This window comes from Myotis daubentonii, chromosome 14 (genome assembly GCF_963259705.1).
Source record: "Myotis daubentonii chromosome 14, mMyoDau2.1, whole genome shotgun sequence".
Taxonomy (NCBI): Eukaryota; Metazoa; Chordata; class Mammalia; order Chiroptera; family Vespertilionidae; genus Myotis; species Myotis daubentonii.
Genome location: NC_081853.1, coordinates 34,900,754 through 34,923,080, shown reverse-complemented (window position 1 = coordinate 34,923,080; position 22,327 = coordinate 34,900,754). Strand labels below are relative to the sequence as shown.

General features: G+C 37.3%; 1 protein-coding gene and 1 long non-coding RNA gene across 5 annotated transcripts in view; both read right to left on the bottom strand.

Annotated features, from left to right (window-relative positions):
- The window catches only part of PIK3R4 (phosphoinositide-3-kinase regulatory subunit 4), a 61,747-nt gene that overhangs the window by 14,970 nt on the left and 24,450 nt on the right, over positions 1-22,327 (bottom strand). For all 4 annotated transcript variants that reach the window (XM_059663969.1, XM_059663971.1, XM_059663972.1 and 1 more), the window contains 6 exons: positions 21,933-22,078; positions 19,864-20,067; positions 10,393-10,594; positions 8,381-8,568; positions 7,448-7,658; positions 4,389-4,554 (listed from right to left, as the gene is read on the bottom strand). In XM_059663969.1, coding sequence (XP_059519952.1) covers positions 4,389-4,554; positions 7,448-7,658; positions 8,381-8,568; positions 10,393-10,594; positions 19,864-20,067; positions 21,933-22,078 — 1,117 coding nt within the window. The remainder of the gene's footprint in view (positions 1-4,388; positions 4,555-7,447; positions 7,659-8,380; positions 8,569-10,392; positions 10,595-19,863; positions 20,068-21,932; positions 22,079-22,327) is intronic.
- On the bottom strand, positions 382-4,380 carry LOC132215575 (uncharacterized). The gene is made up of 2 exons (XR_009448548.1): positions 3,184-4,380; positions 382-2,956 (listed from the first exon to the last, which is right to left on the bottom strand). It is a non-coding gene; the product is annotated as an uncharacterized LOC132215575 (long non-coding RNA).

Genomic DNA, 22,327 nt, shown 5'->3' with positions numbered 1-22,327 from the left:
TTGCTCTTTGTTTTCTCTCCCTTACATGGTTTTTGTTGTTGCTGTTCTTCTGTTCTTCCGTTACTGCCTTCTTTTTTGTTAAAAATCTATTTTCTAGTATCTATTTTAATTCCCTTGTTGTTTCTTTCACTATGTTTCTGAGTTTTACTAAAATATATTTTATTGATTTTTTACAGAGAGGAAGGAAGGGAGAGGGATAGAGAGTTAGAAACATTGATGAGAGAGAAACATCAATCAGCTGCCTCCTGCACACCTCCCACTGGGGATGTGCCCACAACCAAGGCACATGCCCTTGACCGGAATCAAACCTGGGACCCTTCAGTCTGCAAGCCAACTCAGTGGCTCTATCCACTGAGCCAAACCGGTTAGGGTTTTACTAAATATTTTTAGTAGTTTATTTTTTAGTGATTGCCCTAGGAAATACAATAACATCAAAAAGTGATCAAATTAATACTAATTTAATTTAATTAATAGACAAAAACTTTGCTCCAATATATATCTCTGTTCCCTGCTCCCTTCTCTGTACTATTATTGTCATAAATTATTTATTTGCATAAGCCCCAAAATATAGTTTTACAATTTTTCTTTATAGGCCATTTTTAAGTTAGTAGGTAAAAATAGTTACAAAAAATAATTTATATTCTCATATTTACTTAAGTATATATTTTTTTCAGTGCTCTTTATTTCTTCAGGTAGGTTCAAGTTACTGTCTTGTGTCTCTTCCTTTCAGCACAAAAGATTCCTTTTAGGGAAAATCTGCTAGCAATAAATTCCCTGTTTTTATTTCCCTTGGAATGTCTTCCTTTTTTATTTTATATATATATTTTTTTTTCTCACTATATAATTATTGTTTGACATCTTATTCTTTCAATACTTTGAATATATAATACCACTGGTAGCCAGTTTCCATCATTTCTGGTGAAATGTCAGCTTTTAACCTTATTGAAAATCTCTTGTATATGGTAAGTCACTTTTTTGTCTTACTGTTTTCAAGATTCTTTGTCTTTCAGTGGTTTGCTTATCATGTGTCTGGTATGGCTCGCATTGATTTTCTCCCTACTTAGAATTCATTGATCTTAGATATGAGGATTAATATTTTCCATTAAAGCTGGCGAATTTTCAGCCATATTTCTTCAACTATTCTTTCTGTTCCTTCTTCTCTCTCTCTGCCTTTTGGAACTCTTAGTATGTGTATTAGGGGCCCAGTGCACGAAATTCAGGCACTCAGGGGGGCGGGGGATAGCGGGCCCTCAACCTGGCCTGCACCCTCTCACAGTCCAGGAGCCCTTGAGGGATGTCTGGCTTAGCACTGCTGCAGAGGCAGGAGAGGCTCCTGCCACCACCGCTGCACTTTCCAGCCTGTGAGCCCGACTTCTGGCTGGGCAGCACTCCCTCTGTGGGAGCACACTGACCATCAGGGGGTAGTTCCTGCATTGAGCGTCTGTCCTCTGGTGGTCAGTGCACATCATAGCGACGGGTCGTTCTGCCGTTTGATCAATTTGCATATTAGCCTTTTATCACATAGGATGTTTGTAGAAGCAGCATTTATGGAAAATATAATCTAGAATACTACAAGGATTAAATTGAAAAATCTATGTGAAAGTTTAGAAAAACAGCAATCTTTCTAGTAGTCCTCAAGGGACAAATTAAAAGTATAATTCAAATAAGAAAGAAGAAAATGGCAGAGCCAAGATCCAGGTGGCCTAAATCACCAATCGTAATTTAATCAGAAAGTTGGGACTGGGAACTGGGTAGTCAGTCCACCAACATAATACATAGGGGAGAAGCATCAGTAGTCAGGATGTGCCAATAACATTTCCTGAGAAAACACATCACTTTTACTGCTCTACCCAGCCACCAGCTGTTCCTCACTGGGTTCTGGCACTAAGAATGATATGCTTACCCCCTCATTGGTTCATGAAGGCATGTGATGAGAGCAACACTTTCTGTTCCCTTCTCTTCTTCCTCACCCCAGACCTGGAATGAACCACCACCAAGCCAAGGCCTACTGCCCTCAACAAGAGAGTAGGTGTGAATGGCAAAGTAAGAGAACAGATGCATTCAGGGGAAATCCAATCTCAAACTAGAAGTTGGATTTATCTGTTAGGTTTGCAAAATCTCACTTGTTAATTCCCACAAGATTTTTACCAGGAGCCATGCCCTCTGTATCCCAGCGTCGTTTCTAGGCAGTGGTATCCAAGTGTCACATTTCAGACAAAGCTAACAGATAAATCCAACTTCTAACTTGAGAAGTTTCCTAATGTCAATTAAACTTATCCTCCTAATAGAAGTGACAATGAATGCAAATGATGATGGTAATAACAACGAACCATTTGGAAAGTAATTATCAGAAGAGATGTTTATAATGTTTATAAAAATGCTATTAACAGTGGGGGGAAATTAAAAAATGGTTGTAAACAAGGAGGGGTCAGGGATTGTATGTGGAAGAATATGAGGGGAATAAGCTGCTATGATGCTTATGCTCTGTATCTCTAGAGAAGTTGCACAGATGTATTTGTTAAAACTCATGGAATGGTTCACTTAAGATCTGTGTACTTCATAACATAAATTTTATGCCAAAAAAGAACTATGAACAAATACTGAGTTCTAGTTAATGATATGCAAGCAGTTTTTACCGATGTCCAGAACTTACTTTGAAATATATATTTTAAAGATGGGTTGATAGGAAGATGGATAATTATGAGAGCAAATATAATAAAATTATTATAGAATCTGCATGGTAAGTACATGGATGTTCACGTGAAACTCAACTTTTCTTGTCGGTTTGAAAATTTCATAATAAAATTGACAAAAAATTGCTACATGGACCCAGGAATCTCGTATCAATTTTTGATTTATATTCTGACCAATGCAATGCCAAGAGAGAATAAATAGGGAAACAATAATTAAGCATGGTGTAAAAATATAGAACCCTTTTTAAAAAAATGAGCCCTGACTAGTTTGCCTCAGTGGATAGAGCGTTGGCCTGCAGACTGAGGGGTCCCGGGCCGATTCTGGTCAAGGGCATGTACCTTTGTTGCGGGCACATCCCCAGTGGGGGGTGTGCAGGAGGCAGCTGATCGATGTTTCTCTCTCATCAATGTTTCTAACTCTCTATCCCTCTCCCTTCCTCTCTGTAAAAAAATCAATAAAATATATATATTTTTAAAAAATGAATAGCACAAATTTGTATCAGAGTGGTAAGGAGTAAACTTTTAGTTATCAAAGCTATTTTGCTGTTTGATGATTTTGTGGTTAACTATGGTCAATGAGCTGATAAGAAAAGCACCAGAGATTCCCCACATCATTTTATGCACATAAGATTTGAATTTCTTTCAGTTTTCTTTTCAGACCCAAACCAAACTAGACACAAAATATGAATATGGCAGAATTGATGGCAATGGGGAGCAGGGGGAAGGAATGAGGGTGGCAGAAAGACTGCATATTAAGGACATAACTATACAGCAATACAAATCTAAAATACTTCTTATAATAATCACACTTATGAAAATCACATCATGTATATTTAAAGTTTTCAGTATTTCAAGCCATAAGCTATCTCTACTTTGACAATTAACAGTGGGGCAATGGTAGTATGTGTTTCCTTGCATAGCCAGCCATTCCATCATTTTTTTAGTTTTCTCTTACTCTCCCATCTAATCCATTCAGCAAATCAGATTGGTGCCACCACCAAAATATATTCAGAATCTGGTAATTCCCCAATATCTCCACCTCTTGCTTAATTACTGTGAAGGCCTGTTTCTGCCCTGTTCCTTTTCAGTCTATTCTCAACAATCTAACTCAGATCACATCTCTCCTCTGCTCGGAACCCTCCAAAGGTTCCCCATTCCCTCAGAGTAAAAGCCAAAGTCCTTTACAAGAGCCTATAAGGCCCTTTATACTCTGGCCCCTCTTGTTCCACTCTCTCATTCATTCTGTTCCAGCCACACAGACCTTCCTGTTGGTCCTCAAACATGTCAAACATCTTTCTACCTCAGGGCCTTCGAAATCCCTGTTTCCTCTACCTAAAATGCTTCTCCCCAAGACATCCATATGTCTCTCTCCCTCACCTTTTTCAGGTCTTTCCTCAAATTATGTTTCTCTTTGTGAAGTATTCTCTGGCCCATTTATTTAAGATTCTACCCTACTGCATTCCCTATCCCTTTTTCCTGCTATCATTTCCTCCATAACATGTTTTTACCAACTAACATACTGTATGTTTTACTTATACTGCTTACCGTCTATCAGCTCCCACAGAAAAGGTATTTTTGTCCATTTATCATTGCTGTATCCCTGGCACTAAGACAATGCCTATCACGCATAGTGTAAGCAATCAATCAATATGTTAACTGAATGAATGAATGGACTCTCCCCCAAGCATATTTTACCTGGTGGTAGTGGTCTTCCCCTCCATCTTTTGACTGTTCCAGATTTTCACTGTACCATCATTTGAACATGTTGCAAAAAGTGAGTGTTCATCAGAGACTCTAATTCGATTCACAGCAGATTTATGTTCATGAAGATGTGCGACTAGTAGCCCTTTAGGACGCCACCCTGAGGAAAAGCAAATGAAACGTTTATAAATACAATCTTTCCCTCACCCCCCCTCCCACCTATAATCACCAACAACCAGCACAAGAACAATGGTAAGAACTAAACAAAGAGTGCCAATAGACAGCCAATACAGAGTCGTCTAGTGGGCCATGACAGATACTATTATCTATTAAGACGTCCAAGATAACAATTAAGTGTTTCTAAGGTAGCCTTACAAAGACTGGAGTTCTTCTCTAGTATCTGAGAAACAACAATAGTCGCTTGCTACCCAGAAAATCCCTGACTACTTGCTTGGTAGCAAGAGGTAATGACTATCCTGACCTAGAGAAACTAGATGCTAGGAAGGCACCCTGAGCTTAAAAGTCTCAAAGACTCAGATTCACTATACCATAAATGTCTGATCTGAGGGTACATATTTAAACTCTGAGCTTCAATTCCTCAAATATAAAATGAGGGAAATATTACTTCAACCAAAAACTCACTACATGGATAAATGAGATGTATAGAGTCTAACACTGACCCAGGTCCATGATAAGCACCCAATGTTGATTTCCTCTCTACCTGCAGTCATTTATTCTATGGCATCAACACCTACACTAATAAAAGAGAAACATGCAAATTGGTGTCACTCCGCTATGCCCACCAGCTAATCGGAACGACTATACAAATTAACCCAACAAAGATGGTGGTTAATTTGTATATGCAGGCACGGAGCGAAGACTGAAGTCTCCGGCCAGAGTGAAGACTGAAGCCTCGCTGCAGCCGCAGTGGAGAAGCCAAGCCTCGCTGCGGCTGCAGCAGAGAAGCCAAGCCTCACTGCCGCCGGACCAAAGGCCTGGGTCCTGGGTGCCGAAGGAAAACCGGTGCCAGCAGCCAGGGGAAGGAAGGTCTATTGCACGAATCTTTGTGCAACGGGCTTCTAGTGTTAGTATAAACGGTATTATAAATTACAGCCTCAGAATGCCCATGAATTTTCTAGTACTTTTTTATGACATCTACTAGTATACCTTTCTGTTTTATTATATATTTTTTGTGTATGAGTAATTTCCTTTAATAAATTATAAATTCTCTGAGGCTAAGACACCATGTTTTATCTATTCTGAATAATTCATAGTATCTAGCATGAACTTGTACATAACTGTCTTTAAGGTTTGATGAATAAAATTCTATAGTATGTGCAACATTTCATCATTTTTAATAATTTTAAAATAAAACAAAACAGAAAGCTACTCTAAAGATCATACTATATTAGGAGTTAGCCCTGTGCCTACTTAAGTAATAACAATGCCATTTTAGGATGAAATTCTTTTTTATCAAGAAACAAAAATGAAACCAAGACTACTTCCAAACTTGGCTTACACTAAGATAAAAAATACAGTGTTTCCCCTTGGATCTCTAACCCACATGTGTGAGAAGAACAGCTGGATATGATTTTTAAGGAAGATATGCTGGATTTGAAAACGATCAAAACACTTTGCCATGAAGTCTAGATAATCTCCCAGGCTAGGCTGAACATTTCCCTCTAGAGAAAATCAATTTCACACAACAACTCGAGTGTGGGGGGAAAATATAAGAGCCCAACAGTCACTGCACATTTCTTGAACCACAAAATTTGACACCTTTTCTGTGATTAATGTATAAAATGTATAACAGCTCCACATAAAGTAAAAAATGCCACTTTAAAAAGATAGGTTCTATCAAAAAATAAAATAGCTTGCAGTCAACTTTTTTTTAAAGCAGTGTTGGTAAATAATATTGAACTATATTACAGAAACAACTTAAATATTCCAGGGTATTTATTTTGATAAGAAAATTTGTGACTTCAAAATGCCACTAACCACTTAATAATATTTTCTAAATCTTTAAATCATTTATCTATACCAGCATTTCCCTGAATTTACAATAGAAGCCCATGGAAATTCACATAATTTTAAATCTCTATACATAACCACACTATACATTTCTCCTCAGTATTCAAGATAAATTTTTATTATTAAAAATCTATACATAGAAACTCATTAAAAATGTTTTTCAAAATCTGCAAATCTAATATCAAAGACTAGCTCTACCACATTAAACTGGGCAAGTCATAACTGAGCCACGTTTTCATCTGAAATATCTAATTTTCTTTCAAATCTCAGCATTTAGGAGTATTTCCCTAAAATCTTAATGTAGATAATTGTTGAATGGTTGGGTATAGGTTAATTTTGTTTTCTTTTCAAAGCACCCATCATTTTCTATGTTTTGAATCACTTTTTAAAAGAAAATTAAGATGTTGCCCTGGCCAGTTTGGCTCAGTGGATAGAGTGTCGGCCTGTGGACCAAAGGGTTCTGGTTTGAATTCTGGTCAAGGGCACTTTCCTTGGTTGCAGGCTCCTCCTCGGCTCAGGGCCTGGTCAGTGCTCATGCACAAGGCAACCAATAGATGTGTTCTCTCACATCCATGTTTCTCTCTGTCTTTCCCTCTCTCTTCCACTCTCCCTAAAAAAAATCAATTGGAAAAATATATCCTCTGATGAGGATTAATTAAAAGAAAATTAAGATGTTAAACCCTTCAGAAATTGAAAGTTGAAAAAGAAGCCTGGCATTCAATGAGAAAGCAGCATAGCACTAAAGCTAGCAGGTGAAACCTAACTTGGTAAATGGGGAAAATGGGCCACAGACAGGCTAAAATAGTGACTTAAACAAGACACTGCAAGTTGCCCCTACAGCTAAGATGATCCAAACTCCATAATTAACGGCTTTAGATTTCTTACTGTTTCTTCCTCTAGGCTTCCAAAGTGGCAGTCTGTTCTGTCTCCCTTTGCCTGGTAGTTAATCATCAGTACCCTGCATCAGATTCTAGGCTTCAGCACCCAGGCTGGAATACAGCTCCCTAGCAATGGCACCTTACCAGGCGGTGGTGGTTTACTCTCCCACTCTGCGTTTTCCATCATCTGCTTAGCTATTCTCTCAGCATTGCACTGCTCCCGCTTTTGTTGTATGAGTTGCTGAAGCTCAGTTTTACAAGTCGTGATCCGAATCTGGTAGGTGGACGGTAAAATTGTACTACTTAAAACCTGTATTGTTGGTTTTCTACTTTGGGCATGTGTCACTTCTGGAACCTATAAAACAAACAGAATTATAGGTATTTATATCATAAGCAAAGTATATCTGTTGATAAAAATGTACCTATGTTCTCTTTATTCATTAAATCAGCTTTTTGTCCTTATTTACATACTGATTTTCAAATCCATTCAAATACAATGACGCTTTCAATGAAAACCTAGTTAAAATCAAGTTTAACCACAATATCACATATGCAAACTTCTACATTAAAAAAATGGTAAGTGTAGCAATAACATTAAACAAAAATTCTCATTAAGTGAAAAGAAGAAATAGAATGTTATCCATTTGTTCAGTAAATATTTTCATTTAAAATAGGACTGGCTAGGGAAGAGTTACCTTAAAGTACAAATTTATTTCAAATATATCTCAATCATCATGTTATTCTCATACAGGGCAAACCTGGGACTTTTCTTCCCAGAAGCGTTTTTGTTATTTACAGATATAACGATGTTATACTAGAGGAAGAAAAGAGAAATAAAAGGTTCACTGCACACTAATTTATAATCACAGTTCATAATAATGTCTCCCATCACAATTTCACATCACTTTATTAGTGATTACTCTAAAACAAGACCTTTTTTGATGCTTTCAATAACTAGGTTTCCCCTTGGCTATAAAATTAAACATAAACCTGTCTTAAAAAGAAACATGTCCTCCTACAGTACAGTACACAGCCTTTAAACATCCCAAAGGAAGACTACTGCCTGGGTGACAGTACCTGCGGAGAAGTTGACAAGGGGACACAAATGCCAGCGGAGGACTCGGAACGAGAAGGCTTCCCAGTCTGAATCACCTCCTGGTCACTCCCTTTCGGTAGGGCCTGCGGGATGGCCGGTGGTTCCAGTGACCCAAACATGCTCTTCCATTCTTCATTTACGTTTGAGTCTTGTTTCACATGTTTTCTAGCTACAAAGAGAGATTCAGAATAGACTGAAGGAAGCCTCTAAAACCAGTATGTATTTTTACTGCTGTTGTTTTTTGGGGTTTCTTTTGGTGGGGGAGAGACAGCAATGGACTTTCACCCTATTTGTTCTTTATGATCTCCAACATATTTATGTTTATATTAAAACTCACTAACTCTTACTTCATCCTAGGACAGTTGGAACCGGTAGTTCACTTCTCCACTTTCAATGGTGTTAATAATTAGACCTGATTGCTTCCTAGTTTCCCAAGGCTAGCTCAATTTCAAGTAACACTTCATTTGAAGAACTACTAACAAAAATAACTTTTTCAAATGTCAGTGACCACACTACTAAATATGACCTATTTCCAGTATTGGTTGCTTAAGAAAACAAAATAAAAATAGAATAAAAATCAATTGTTATACAGCTACCTCCTGACCATAAACAGATGAGAAATCCTTTTTTTATATCTTTGTCCAATTACAAAATGTATATTAAGTAACACCAAGTTCCAGAATTACCAAAATATATGAATTACTCCCATAAGTTTGTATACCTCATAAACTATATAGTTTAGTGATATACTGCCATATTATTTTACAAACATAGTATATGCTGTTTCACAACTTGCTTTTTCTTATAGTTTAACTAAATATGTTGAACATTTATTTCACCAATCCCTATCAATGGGCACTTCATTTATTTCTTTTTTTTTTTCTCACCGAGAACATTTGTATACATATTTCTTCACATGCATGTTAGTTTTTCTTGGGAGAAATTTCCAGAATTGAAAACAGTGAGTCCTAGGGTAAGGACATTGCCTTCTAACAAGAGTATGTTCAATTTATAATCTCCCCTACAGTGTATGAAATACCTATTTCCCTACACCCTTGTTAACGCTAGGCATCATCAGTTTTTGCTAATCACATAGGCAGAAAATGGCATCTCACTGTCTTAATTCGAATTTCTTTATTTACCTTTCAAACATATGCATTTCTATTATTCTATTAGCTGTATGTTCAAATCCTTCACTATTTTTCTTGTGGCAGTGCTTCCATTTTCTTATTAAATGCAATGCTTTACCTATTACGAATGCAACCATTGATAATTAAGTCGCAAATACTTTATCCCAAATTTGGCAATTAAAGGTTTATTTTAAATATAATTCATCAGCTGCCCTCATAAGTTGATACTTGAGTAGAGGAATTTTCAAAAACATGTACTTGGGCATGAGTACATCTCCAAAAAGGGTTAAGGGGAAAAGGCTTGAGATATTAAAAACCTCATACAAATCAATGTCAGTGTCATTGTCATTACAAGACCTGACAATTCTAAACCTAAGGACTTCAAACGATTAAGGCTTCTTTGGTCTCCACTTTCTTGTATTTCATTGTTAATAACAAGACTATTCTTTTCAAATCACTCAACATTACTCACTAATAACAAACTAGAAACATTTCATTTTACATAGACTACTCACTTTGGGTTAGTGTTTAAAGGATTAAAAAATAGAATTTCACCTTCAGTCACACACCTCCATAGAGGCAACATGATTTTATTACAGGAGTAGGGCTTTAGAGTCAAGCTTTGATTTGAATCTGATTCTGACACATACAGAGCCGTGATTTTGGCAGGTTATTTTACCTTTAACCTGTAGTTCACTTCTCCACTTTTCCTCCCCCAAATCTTCCTACTACATAATGAAGTCACTAGCTGTATATGAAAGTTATATATCTAGGATATGTGACTTTTATTTTATTACTAATTAGCTAACAGTAGCTTTATGAAATAACTAGTAAATACAAGCTACACACACAAATGTACTAACCTCGCTTGTCATCTGGTTCCTGTTTGGTTTTAACAAGATCTACTTGTCTCCCAGTTATGCCCAAGGCAGCCAAGTCAATTATGCCCTTCTGACTACTATCATGAAGATGGCTCTGGTCCACTATATTGGCCTTTGCTTTGTTAGATTTCATCATGAAGTCTTTTAGTGCCAAAAGTTTGTCTTCCTCTTCCTCTGTCATTCCCTAAAAACCAAATAAAATAATATGTTCTAGGTTATTTTTGCAAATAGTAACGACAGACCTCGGAATGACTGAGAACTGAAGGGTCAAACCACACGATTTAAAATTCTCAGAGTCAGCATGGTAAAATGAAGCAAGCAACGGGCAAGAGAAAAAGAAAGTGGCAATACAGGAAAACATCTCACTTCTCTGGTCTTCCTGAACACACACTCTCCAGTAGGACACTTTCTATTTGTATCATGATTCATATCCTAACTTTTTTTCTAAATGAGAGCATTCAAGTATAATCCATTTTTGAAATCTCCAAAGAACTTAATTCAGTGCCTGGTATCTAGTAGATCTTTAATATATAACTTTGAATACAAATGTTAAGTATCTAAACAATAAATCTGGAAATACACTTTTAAACAAAAAAAAAGTATACTTAAGTCCATCTTGCTCCTGGAAGTGCTGAGAATATTAAATGAGACACTATGTGAGAGCACTGCATATACAGAAAACATTCTACACACTCAGGAATTGATAGGCATGGTGGCTGAACTGCAGATGTGAGCAACCAGCATTTTAGGATAACACTATAATTGGAGTCAGACCGCCTAGGTTCAAATGCCAGCTCTTTACTTACATACCTGTGTGACCTTGGGCAACATAATCAATTTCTATGTAGCTCTACTTATTTATCTATAAAATGAAGGTAACTGCTAGCACCTGACAAAGTTATTATGAATTTTTTATAAGTTAATCCACCTAAAAAACTTAGAAAATTTGAAACTAATAAATACTAAATAATTAATTTAAATAATTCATTCAATGTGCAACTTAAGTATTCTAGTAAATGGAACAATTCTGCATTTTCCTAACTTTCCAACCATGCACGGAATCTTCTAGAATGTTATTATGCAAATAAAAAATTAATAAAATGTAAATGGTAATTCCCAAGGCCTCAATCTATAGCAGTGGTTCTCAACCTTCTTGCCCTTCTGGCCCTCATGTTGTGACCCAACCATAAAATTATTTTCGTTGCTACTTCATAACTGTAATTTTGCTATTGTTATGAATCGTACTTTAAATATCTGATATGCAGGATGGTCTTAGGCGACCCCTGTGAAAGGGTCGTTAGACCACCAAAGGTGTCGCAACCTACAGGTTGAGAACCACTGATCTAGAGTTTAAAGCAATAGTCACAATCCACAGTCACAGTAAGACCAAAAAACAAAAAAAGCTAGAAAGTTAGAAAGCTGATAAAATTGCATGAAAGTACAATTATCACAGAGAGAACCTTTTTCTAACATTAGCCTGAAAGTCATTTATTTTCACTTCTCCTCATGCAATCTGCTTAATACAGGCAGTTTTTTAGCTATAGTAATAATTCCATTCTTTTTATTAGTCTCTATTTTAGTTCACAAAAGAGAGACCACAGAAGGGAGAGCCATTGTGAGGAACATTAAAAGGAATGGAATACTGATATATGCCACAATATGCAGAAACCTTAAAAGTATTTTGCTAAGTGTCCTGGCCAATGTGGCTCAGATGGTTGGAGCATCGTGCAGCAAAAGGTGGAGGATTCAATTCCTGGTCAGGGCACATGCCCAGGTTATGGGCTTGATCCCCAGTGAGGGTGTGCAGGAGGCAGCCAATCAAATGATTCTCATCACTGATGTTTCTATCTCTCTCTTTCCCTCTCCCTTCATTTCTGATATCAAAATAAATAAATAAATAAATACATAAATAAATAAATCTGGACAAAACATATGAAACACTTTTCAGTCCTGGAAAACAGGCAGCACAGGGTCATGATCTCCAAAATAAAAATGAGTTCTATAACTGTCCCAGCATACTCTCCAGAGAGTTACCAGGTCATGGGACAAGAAGGGAAAACTCAAGAGTATAGTAGAGCCAAGTTCAAGAGAGTCAGAGTTCAAGGAAGTCACAAAGGTTAAATGTGAGGATCCAAAAACTGGATAGAGGATGGATCCGACAGAGAGCAAGAGCTATAGAGGTATCTCCTCAAGTCTTTGCCTTATTAATACAGACATACCTCCTTTAATTGCACTTTGCAGATATTGCATTTTTTACAAATTAAAGGGTTTTGGCAACGCTGAGACAAATCTATCGATGCCATTTTTCCAGTACCATTTGCTCACTTCATGACTCTATAATTGGTAATTCTCACAAGATTCCAAACTTTTTCATTACTATATCTGTTATGGTGATCTATTATCAATGGTTTTTATTATTACTGTAACTGTTTTGGGGTGCCACAAACTGTGACCATATAAAATGACAAAATTAATGGATAACTGTATGTGTTCTGACTGCTCCATAGACCTACTGTTCCCTCTCTCTCTCACTCTCTTTGGGACTCCCTATTCCTGAGGTGTTGGGGGCCAGATGTAAGCTGGCAAGGTCCTTGCAGTTGAAGGGGCTAGCAAGGCTGGGACCCTTACCCACACAATTTTCCCAGACTTGTTTGGATGGGCGATTATCAGTAGAATGAGAGCAACATTTGTAGAATGAGAACAGCCTTTCATAGCTTACCAAGAAGTCTGTAACTATTTACTGAGATATGCTGTACTGAGAACTTGTCCTTCTGCGGTGTCTCTCCCTTAGAGATTAAGAGGAACAAAGAATACATTCCTCTTGACAGACCTCCTATTCAGTGTGTTATGTATAAATAGGATTGTGTGGCTAATAAAGTTACTTCAGTTCTTCGAGAGCTGGAGTCCTCCCGACCCCGCTTTCCTGTCTTTCTTTCTTTTTTCAATTCCCACCTCCCTACCTCAGCCCGGCTCAACCTGTTAGGCTGGCCCTGACACTGAGGCACAAAAATATTGAAATTAGGTCAATTAATAACCTAAATGGCCCCTTAAGTGTTCAAGTGAAAGGAAGAGTCTCACATCTCTCACTTTAAATCAAAAGCTAGAAATCATTAAGTTTAGGGAGGAAGGCATGTCCAAAGCTGAGATAGATCAAAAGCTTGTCCTCTTGTGCCAAACAGCCAAATTATAAATGCACAGAAATAGTTCTTGAAGAAAATTAAAAGTGCTACTCCAGGAAAGACACATGGTAAGAAAGTAAAACAGCCTTGTTGCTGATATGGAGGAAGTTCTAATGGTCTGGATAGAAGATCATACCAGCCACAACATTCCCTCAAACCAAAGCCTAGTCCAGAGTAAGGCCCTAACTCTCCTCCATTCTGTGAAGGCTGAGAGAGGGGAGGAAACTGCAGAAGAAAAGTTTGAAGCTAGCAGAGGCTGGTTCATGAGGTTTAAGGAAAGAAGTAGTTCCATAACATAAAAGTGCAAGGTGACACAGCAAGTGCTGATGTAGAAGCTATAGCAAGTCATCCAGAAAAGCTAGCTAAGATAATTCATGAAGATGGCTACACTAAACAAGATTTTCAATGTAGACAAAACTGCCTTCTACTTGAATATGCCATCTAGGACTTCCACAGCTAGACAAGGAAGTCAATACTTGGCTTCAAAGCTTCAAAGGACAGGCAGATTCTTTTGTCAGAGGCTAATGCAGCTGGTGACTTTAAGTTGAAGCCAATGCTCATTTACTATTGTGAAAATCCTTGGGCCCTAAAGAATTATGCTAAATCTACTCTGCCTGTGCTCTATAAATGGAATCACAAAACAGATATGACAGCATTTCTGTTTAAAACATGGTTGACTATTTTAAGCCCACTGTTGAAACCTACTAAATGCTAAAACCAAAATAACTTTCTTTCAAAATATTACTGCTCACTGACAATGTACTAGTTACCCAAGAGCTCTAATGGAAATGTACAAGGAGATTAATGTTATTTTCATGACTGCTAACACAACATCCATTCTTCAGCTCATCGATCAAAGAGTAATCTCAACTTTCAAGTCTTACAATGTAAGAAATACATTATTTCGGAAGGCTATAGCTGCCAGAGGTAGTGTTTCCTTTGATGGATTTAGGCAAAATAAATTAAAAACTTTCTGGAAAGGATTAAGCATTCTAGATACCATTATGAACATTCATGGGTCCTGGCCAGTGTGGCTCATTTGGGCATCTGGACCCTTCAATTGGGCTCATGTGGTCCTGTGCACCAAACGGTTGCTGATTCAATTCCTAGTCAGGGCACATGCCCAGATTTTGGGCACAATCACCAGTAGGGAGTATGCAGGAAGCAGCCAATTGATCTTGCACTCTCACATCAATGTTTCTCGCTCTCTCACTTTCTCTCTCTCCCCCTCCATCTCTCTTTCCCTCTTTCTAAAAACCAATAAAAATATTGTGTGTTTTTCTTTAAAAAAGAGCCTTTGTAGTTCACAGGAAGAGGTCAAAATATCAATAGGAGTTTTGAAGAAGTTCATTTCAACCCATGAATGACTTTGATGGATTCAACACTCCAGGGAGGAAGTAACTGCAAATGTGGTGGAAATAACAAGAGAACTAGAATTAGAAGTGGGGCCTGAGGATGTGACTGAATTACTGAAATCTCATGATTAACCTCTAATGGATGAGAAGTTATCTTAACCCCTAGAGTGCCGGGGAGCGCGATTGCGCTCCTCCTATCTTTCGCCAAAAGTGCTGGGAGCGCTATCAAAGCTTCGAAATGGCGTCCAGTTCTAAGTTTGCTTTTATTAATGATGATGATATTGCTAAATATGTCAATGTAGTAAAGGTTTCCTTAAGTTTTTGAATATGTAACTTCATTTACTTGCGATTCATAATTTTTTTCCTAAACTGCTGTAAAATCAGCAAAAATGCTTGGCAATTTTAGCATAGTTCTTAGGATATTGGTTGGCATTCAAAGGGTTAAGATGGATTCCACTCCTGGTGAAGACTGTTGAAATGACGACAAAGGACTTAGAATCTATAATAATAAAAGTGTAATATGCAAATCGACCGAATGACCGAAAAGCAGAAAGACCGTCCGTCCAGATGACCTTCCAGATGACCACGCTATGACATGCACTGGCACCAGGTCAGCCAAGGCGGATATGATGGGATTGGTCGGGGGGCCCTGCCATCGCCCCAAGATTGCCCTGCAGAGGGAGGCCCAGGCCACTGGTTAGTGGTGCTATGGCGGGTGTGCAGGGCCAGCCAGTGATCACCTTGCATAAGGAGGCCCAGGCCAGCCAAGTGATTGTACCCCATGCCTGTTGCCCGCAGAAGGAGGAGACCTGTGGCTGGGGAGGGGGGGGCAGCGCCACACAGTTGGCAAGCAGTGGCAGCAGCAGGGGCAGCCGGCAGCCAGGGGAAGGAAAGCCCCATTAGACCCTGATCGCCGGCCAGGCCTAGGGACCCTATCCAAGGGGTCCCAGGTTGCGAGAGGGCGCAGGCTGGGCTGAGGGACGGACAGACACACAGACACACACACACACACCCACACACACACCCATGCACAAATTTTGTGCACCGGGCCTCTAGTATTAAATAAAATTAATTGATAAAGCAGTTGCAGGGTATGAAAGGACTGACTCCAATTTTGAAAGAAGTTCTACTGTGGGTAAAACACTATTAAACAGCATCACATGCCACAGAGAAATTGTTTGTGAATGGAAGAGTCAATCAATGTGGCAAACTTCTTGCCTTATTTTAAGAAACTGCCACAACCAACCCCAACCTTCAGCTACCACCACCCTGATCAATCAACAGCCATCAACATAGAGACAAGACCCTCTAACAGCAAAAAAATTACAACTCACTTAAGGCTCTGATAATGCTTAGCATTTTTCAGCAACAAAGTATTATTTAATTAAGATGTGTACAGTATATATTTTTAGACATAATGCTATTGCACACTTAATTATAGTGTAGTGTGAAAATAAATTTTATATACACTGGGAAACAAAAAAAACACTCATGTGACTGACTAGCTTTACTGCAGTATTTGCTTTACTGCAATGGTTTGGACTTAACCCACAGTGTCTCCAAGATATGTCTGTACTGAACAATGGACACATGAGAGAAAATTACCTGAGGCCGGGAAAGAGCAAGAGAAAGCAGTAAGCCAAACAATTCCCAAATCTCACTTAGGGGTGGGAACCATTCATATTCCCACCAGCCAGAGGAGAAAGCCCTCTTACTACACAGAGCATCATGTCCTCAGAAGTCCTTAGTAATTGGACTAAACTGGCCATTAACCAAAGGTTGCTCTGAATCTGTCCTAACAAAGCTTAAAGGCAAGGCTTAAAAGGATCAAACTGGTTACAATAACTTAACTGTACCACAGAAGAAATCTAACACTATATAAAGAAATTCAGCACGCAACAACATAGAATTCACCATCAACAGACAAAGAAACTGGGTAGCTCAAGGTCAGAGATTGGAAGAGAACTTACAAATTATATATCTTCAATTTTATCTCTTTTCAATTTTATACCTTGTATATATAATATACAAAAGTTATTAAAATAAAAATAATTAAAAAGTTTAAAATGTAAATTACTTGTTACTTTCAAAATAAGGAGTGAAATTTTGTATTCTGTATTAGTGTCCAACCAAATAGATACGAACAGAACAGGGAGCTCTTGTAGCTGAGATCTATCTAAACAGCCCTGCCATGTGTCATCTCCAGATGCTAAGTGCTACTGAAAATCTGGAGTAAAAATTCCAACTTCCATATGGGTAATGTTCCAAAAGTGTACTTTAAGTCTATTATCTGGAACTCTGAACACATTTTCCCATAGAAACAATGGCAGGCTGGTCTAGAAAGGCCTATTTTACCCATGATGTATCTCAAGTGTAGTTCTCTACAAATAAGCACTGTAGAAGCCCAAGCCAAAAAAAAAAAATCTGAAGGAATATTCAGAATTCCCACTTGTGGAGGCTATCCACATGTCTTTTCCTCTGTAGTCCTGACATTAGCAACAAGGACTCGATTCTGCTAGTAATCCCAAGAAACTCAGGTATTGCAAGAACCAAAAAGAAGTGAAGGCAAAGAGGTAAGCTGCACACGAACTTCTTCCTAAGTCCACACAAAACCTATGAAAGCTTCTCATCTTAGTTTCCTGTCCTTTGTTTACTTTGAGAAGCAAGACAACATGGTATAGGAACATGGGCTTTGGAGTTAGACAGGTTTAGGTTTAAATCTCAGCTGTGAAATTTACTGAACTGTGTGAGCATAATCAAGTTAACTACCTTCACTGATTCTTAGTTTCTTTATCTATAAAATGGGGATCACACTTGTTGTTCAGGTTCATTTTAAGAACAGTCACAAACTACAAACAGTACCAACTACAGTGGTAGACTCATAGGTTCATGAAAAATGAAAGTTGATGTTTTTCTGCTGTTACTTCTGAGGACCTCTGAGATTCTGGCCTGCTCTTCCTTCTACTAGCAGCACCTGTCTCTCGAAACAGAGCACTCAACCCCTAAGAATCTCCTAAAACTATGATTAACAGAAGTAACATAAAACAAGGGATTACATGTTCCTCTTTCCCCACTCATACAAATGGGGGGATAAACTACAAACAAATGAATATATCAAGCAAACATTTAGAGGAACCGAAGTCATTGAGTTTTAGTGATTTCATCATGGAGGCTGACACCGAGGGAGCAGCAATGGTAGGTTTGGGAGAACAGTAGGAAGTTGCAAGATTATGAAAACTGCTCCTTTCCTCTCCCTCCTTTCACCCACACCAGTAGCAAAACCTACACCAACAGCAAGGTGAAAAGCAAAAATGAGAGGGCCACAGTGGCTCCGTGAAGTAACCAATGACTTACAATGAAAAGGAAATTTCAGTACAGAAGCTTTTAAATTAATATACAAGATCTGGAGGGAGTGGACTATAAAGATTCACTCCATCTAAGCCCAAAGAAACATCTAAATTGGGGTAGTTTTTACTGCATGCTGAAATATTTTTATAAGAATTACTCAGGAGAAACAACAGAAAAATGGGATTCACTATCCAATTTTCCGTATTTGCTTTCTAAAATATAAAATACATCTACTATAAGAGCCAAGGTTAAAAGAAAACCAAAGAAAAAGCTCTGGCAATTCAAGTCACATCAAATTAAGTCTCCTAGTATATAGGAAACAGAACCACTGGCCTGGAAGGGATTTTTAGAGGCAGCTCAAGTTTCCAGAAAAATTTAAACCTAAAAGAACCAAAATAGTTAATGACTGGCCTCCCGTAGGAGCCTGTTCATATACTCAATCACTGTTGGGCATCATACAGTACTGGATATTAAGTGACAGGTACAATACAAGAAAGGATTTACACCCCAAAACTGATCAAATTCTCTCTCTGCAACTGAAGCATTTTCTCATCATCTTTTCTCCCTAGACAAGACATGACTGACAAGCATTCTATTAACCAAAACGTACTGCAGACTTAAAGACAGTCATTAAAGTCATATCTCAGAATTTGCTTTATGCTCATAGAGCATTTATTCAGAAATTGTATTCTTCACTTCTAATCATTTTTTTTCCTATCTTGAATTCTCTAGGTTCCACACATCCCTCTTAAAACAGGATGCTAAAACTAGACTTAATATTTCTAGATAAGCCCTACTAATGACAAGTATAATAAAAAGATTACTTAATAGTTCTAACAAGATTTGTTAATTGATCCAAATTCAGAGGAATTTAAGATACAGCAGTAAACGGCTGGTTTATTCAATTTAGGATGCATTATAAATTCCAGTTATTGCAGCTGTTTGCATGCCATGAGAACTCTCTGAATTTGGACTGAAATAAAACAGGAATTTTCTGCATTGCATCTGTGCTCTGCAATGTTTCTTTTAATTAACTTTCATTATATTTTTAGTGAAATATGGAACTGAATCAAGACCACTATTAAATCTAAGCTTATATCTACCTTTTCTCTCATTTTTATAGCCAATAATCACAAAATAAACATTAGGTCTCCCATGATTCCTTATTTAGATAAACCCAATAACTTCTTGTCATCCTAGTATCCCCTAGATACCAAAGCAAATGCACAGAACAGTTGCCAGATTTATTTACTTAGTCTGATGCAACCAAATTAACCAAAAATATTTTTAATAGTTAAATGGATGCTTTAATGTTTTTATGAAATTTGCATTTAGCCTGGCTGGAGTGGCTCAGTTGATTGTCATCCTGTGCACCAAAAGGTTGCCGGTTCAATTCCTGGTCAGGGCAATACCTAGGTTGCGGGTTTGAGCCCGTCAGGAAACAAATGGAAGGCAACCAATTGATTGCAATCTGTCAGTCTGTCTATCTATCTATCTGAGCAAGTCTGTGGGTGAGGATTTAAATAAATAAATTTGCATTTAAATGTAAGATTTCAGAAAGGTGATACAACCTGTGAGAGCAATTTCTTCAGAAGCTGTGCTATGGCAGGATCCTCAGGTGGAGGGCAATCAGGAAGAGACCCATTCCGTTTTTTCTGGCGCATGTGAAGATGTCTGAACAAGCTAGTAATATCTTTAGACCTCAAAGCATAATCAAATATAGAACGACTTACTGGCTCTTTTAAAACACTGAGTAAAACAAGTTTTCTTTCAATCTGTATCAGAAAAATAAAAAGAATCAGTAAAAAATATAATATTTTGTTCAGTTATTTTCAAATTCAACACAATTTATGTAAAGTTAACACAGGTATTTATTTTCTAAAAAAAATGCAAGACATGAACATCTGCAATTTTTGTTGCGAAGAAAAAGGAATACTTGTGACTTTTAAAGAGCTCAGGTTTTTCTTTTTTTTATTGTTAGCATCTCAGAACACATGTGTCTGTGGTACTGGAAGACTAATAATAAATACCTATGTGAGAAAGTTTAGAAGATGAAAAAGATTTTTCTATATCCCAAAATGTCAGGTGACTTCCTAGATCTAAAAAGCGCCTGCAGTTCACAGGCCTAACAGCCAAGAGGTACTGATCCAGAAAAGATGTGCAACAGTCACAGGGCTTCTTCCCTGCAGCCGTCAGGTTTTCCCAGTAGCTTCACCCACTTCTAAAAAATCACTACTCTCTCATACAGCTCAGAAAATCCAGCTTTTTCTTATCCCCAAGAATATTCTCCTTGTCAATGCATTCATGATAAAAAGGAAAAACACTACTAAGAGTAATCAAGAGGACTTTCAGATATATTTAACAATCTGGTGAGTTGGCCAGTGGAAACCAGCATAAAAGGGTATCTTTTATCTAATCCAAAATGTAGAAAAATATAATTTATGAAACATATAGATAATCAGCTTCTCAACTCCTGATCTGGCCTTTCAAAATATCGAACACTGATAAAAACAAACAAAAAATGTTAAAAGAATTTCTGAGAAAACAGGATGGTACAGATTTCTAACAAACCACTTATATGTCATATTTATTACAGTAAACCACAACTAAAAGTTATTACCAGAATGTATGCAATTTTTAAATCCAAAAGACATTTCACATTGTGTATAAAAACTTTATAAACAAACTTCTAAATAGAGTAAATGGTAAAAAGTAGTAGGAATCTCTAGACCTGATTTTCAAGGAAACTAATAAGCTTCAAAAAAGGGGGAACATATTTTCTAATATTATTCATCTTTCATGTATAAATAAATTGTTCTATGGGTAAAAGTAAAAAATTTTACAACTACAAAATGAAGAATGATGATCCCCAAAAAATAAGTGAATCTGCAAGGAAAAGTAAGGGCTGAAGGCACAGCCAAATCCTTCTCATGTCCAGAGGCTATCCAAGGCCACTTTCTCCAACCAAAGGGAAGGAACATTGGGATATAAAAGTAGGAGAAAGCCAGAAGCATGTGAATTCACAAAAGAGAAACAGTGCTTTAGTAAAAATAGGACATTTCAGAATGTTAACAGCCAGAATAATCCTTCAACAGTCCACTCAATTTAAAATATCTATTTTGATAATTAGCTGTCCATCAAGATAAAGGGTATAAACACTGACAAGTTGGGTAAACAATTGCCTTGTACAAACCAAAGACCCAAAGTTTATCATTAAGTGCTGTACTGCTGGGCAGGGGCAGGGTTGTAATTATTAGGTTCTTTTCTAATTTTTTTATAAATGCTGACTTGCACTGAACTCTGTTATACTTTTACAAATAAAAGCAGAGGTCTATTAATATACATGTCTTCTGTATTTCACTCAAACTGCAGATGCTTTACAACATTACACATAAGAAAGTAAAGTATGAATTACTGGCTTCTATATTATGCATTACATGATATATAACATAATAGTCTCTTGAATGTTTCTCACCTTCAAAATATTTGTTCCATTAACATTAATTAGCTTGAAATAAATCTGAAAATGCCCTAGCCCAATTTAAATCTTTAAAATTTTAAATAAAAACAAAACTCTCTAATTTTTTTTTTAATGGTGCAGTTTGGAGGGAGGATTAATTCCAAGTTGAAACATGCTTACCTGTATTATTGGTTGAGTAATATATGGGTCAAGGTAAGGCATCAGTTTACAATACACATCAGCTGTGTTTATCTGATGAGCTACCACTGTGATAAATCCCACAGCACCATAGCGTATCCATAGATTGGGATGACACAGAAATGGGGCTAAAGAAGAAAAACAACATATGGCTTAAACAATGTTCATAAATAGTTTCAAACTATCAGGATAAATAAATTTTCACCTTATAACACAACTGATGATAAAGATTATACAACACGTTACTATCAGGTGCCCTCACATATTCAATTATCCTGAGGCATAAACTCATACAAGTGAACATACTGATATAATATTCCCTATCATAAAACTCAGCAATACCATAAAATAAAAACAGCTACCTCCTGCCCTAGCCA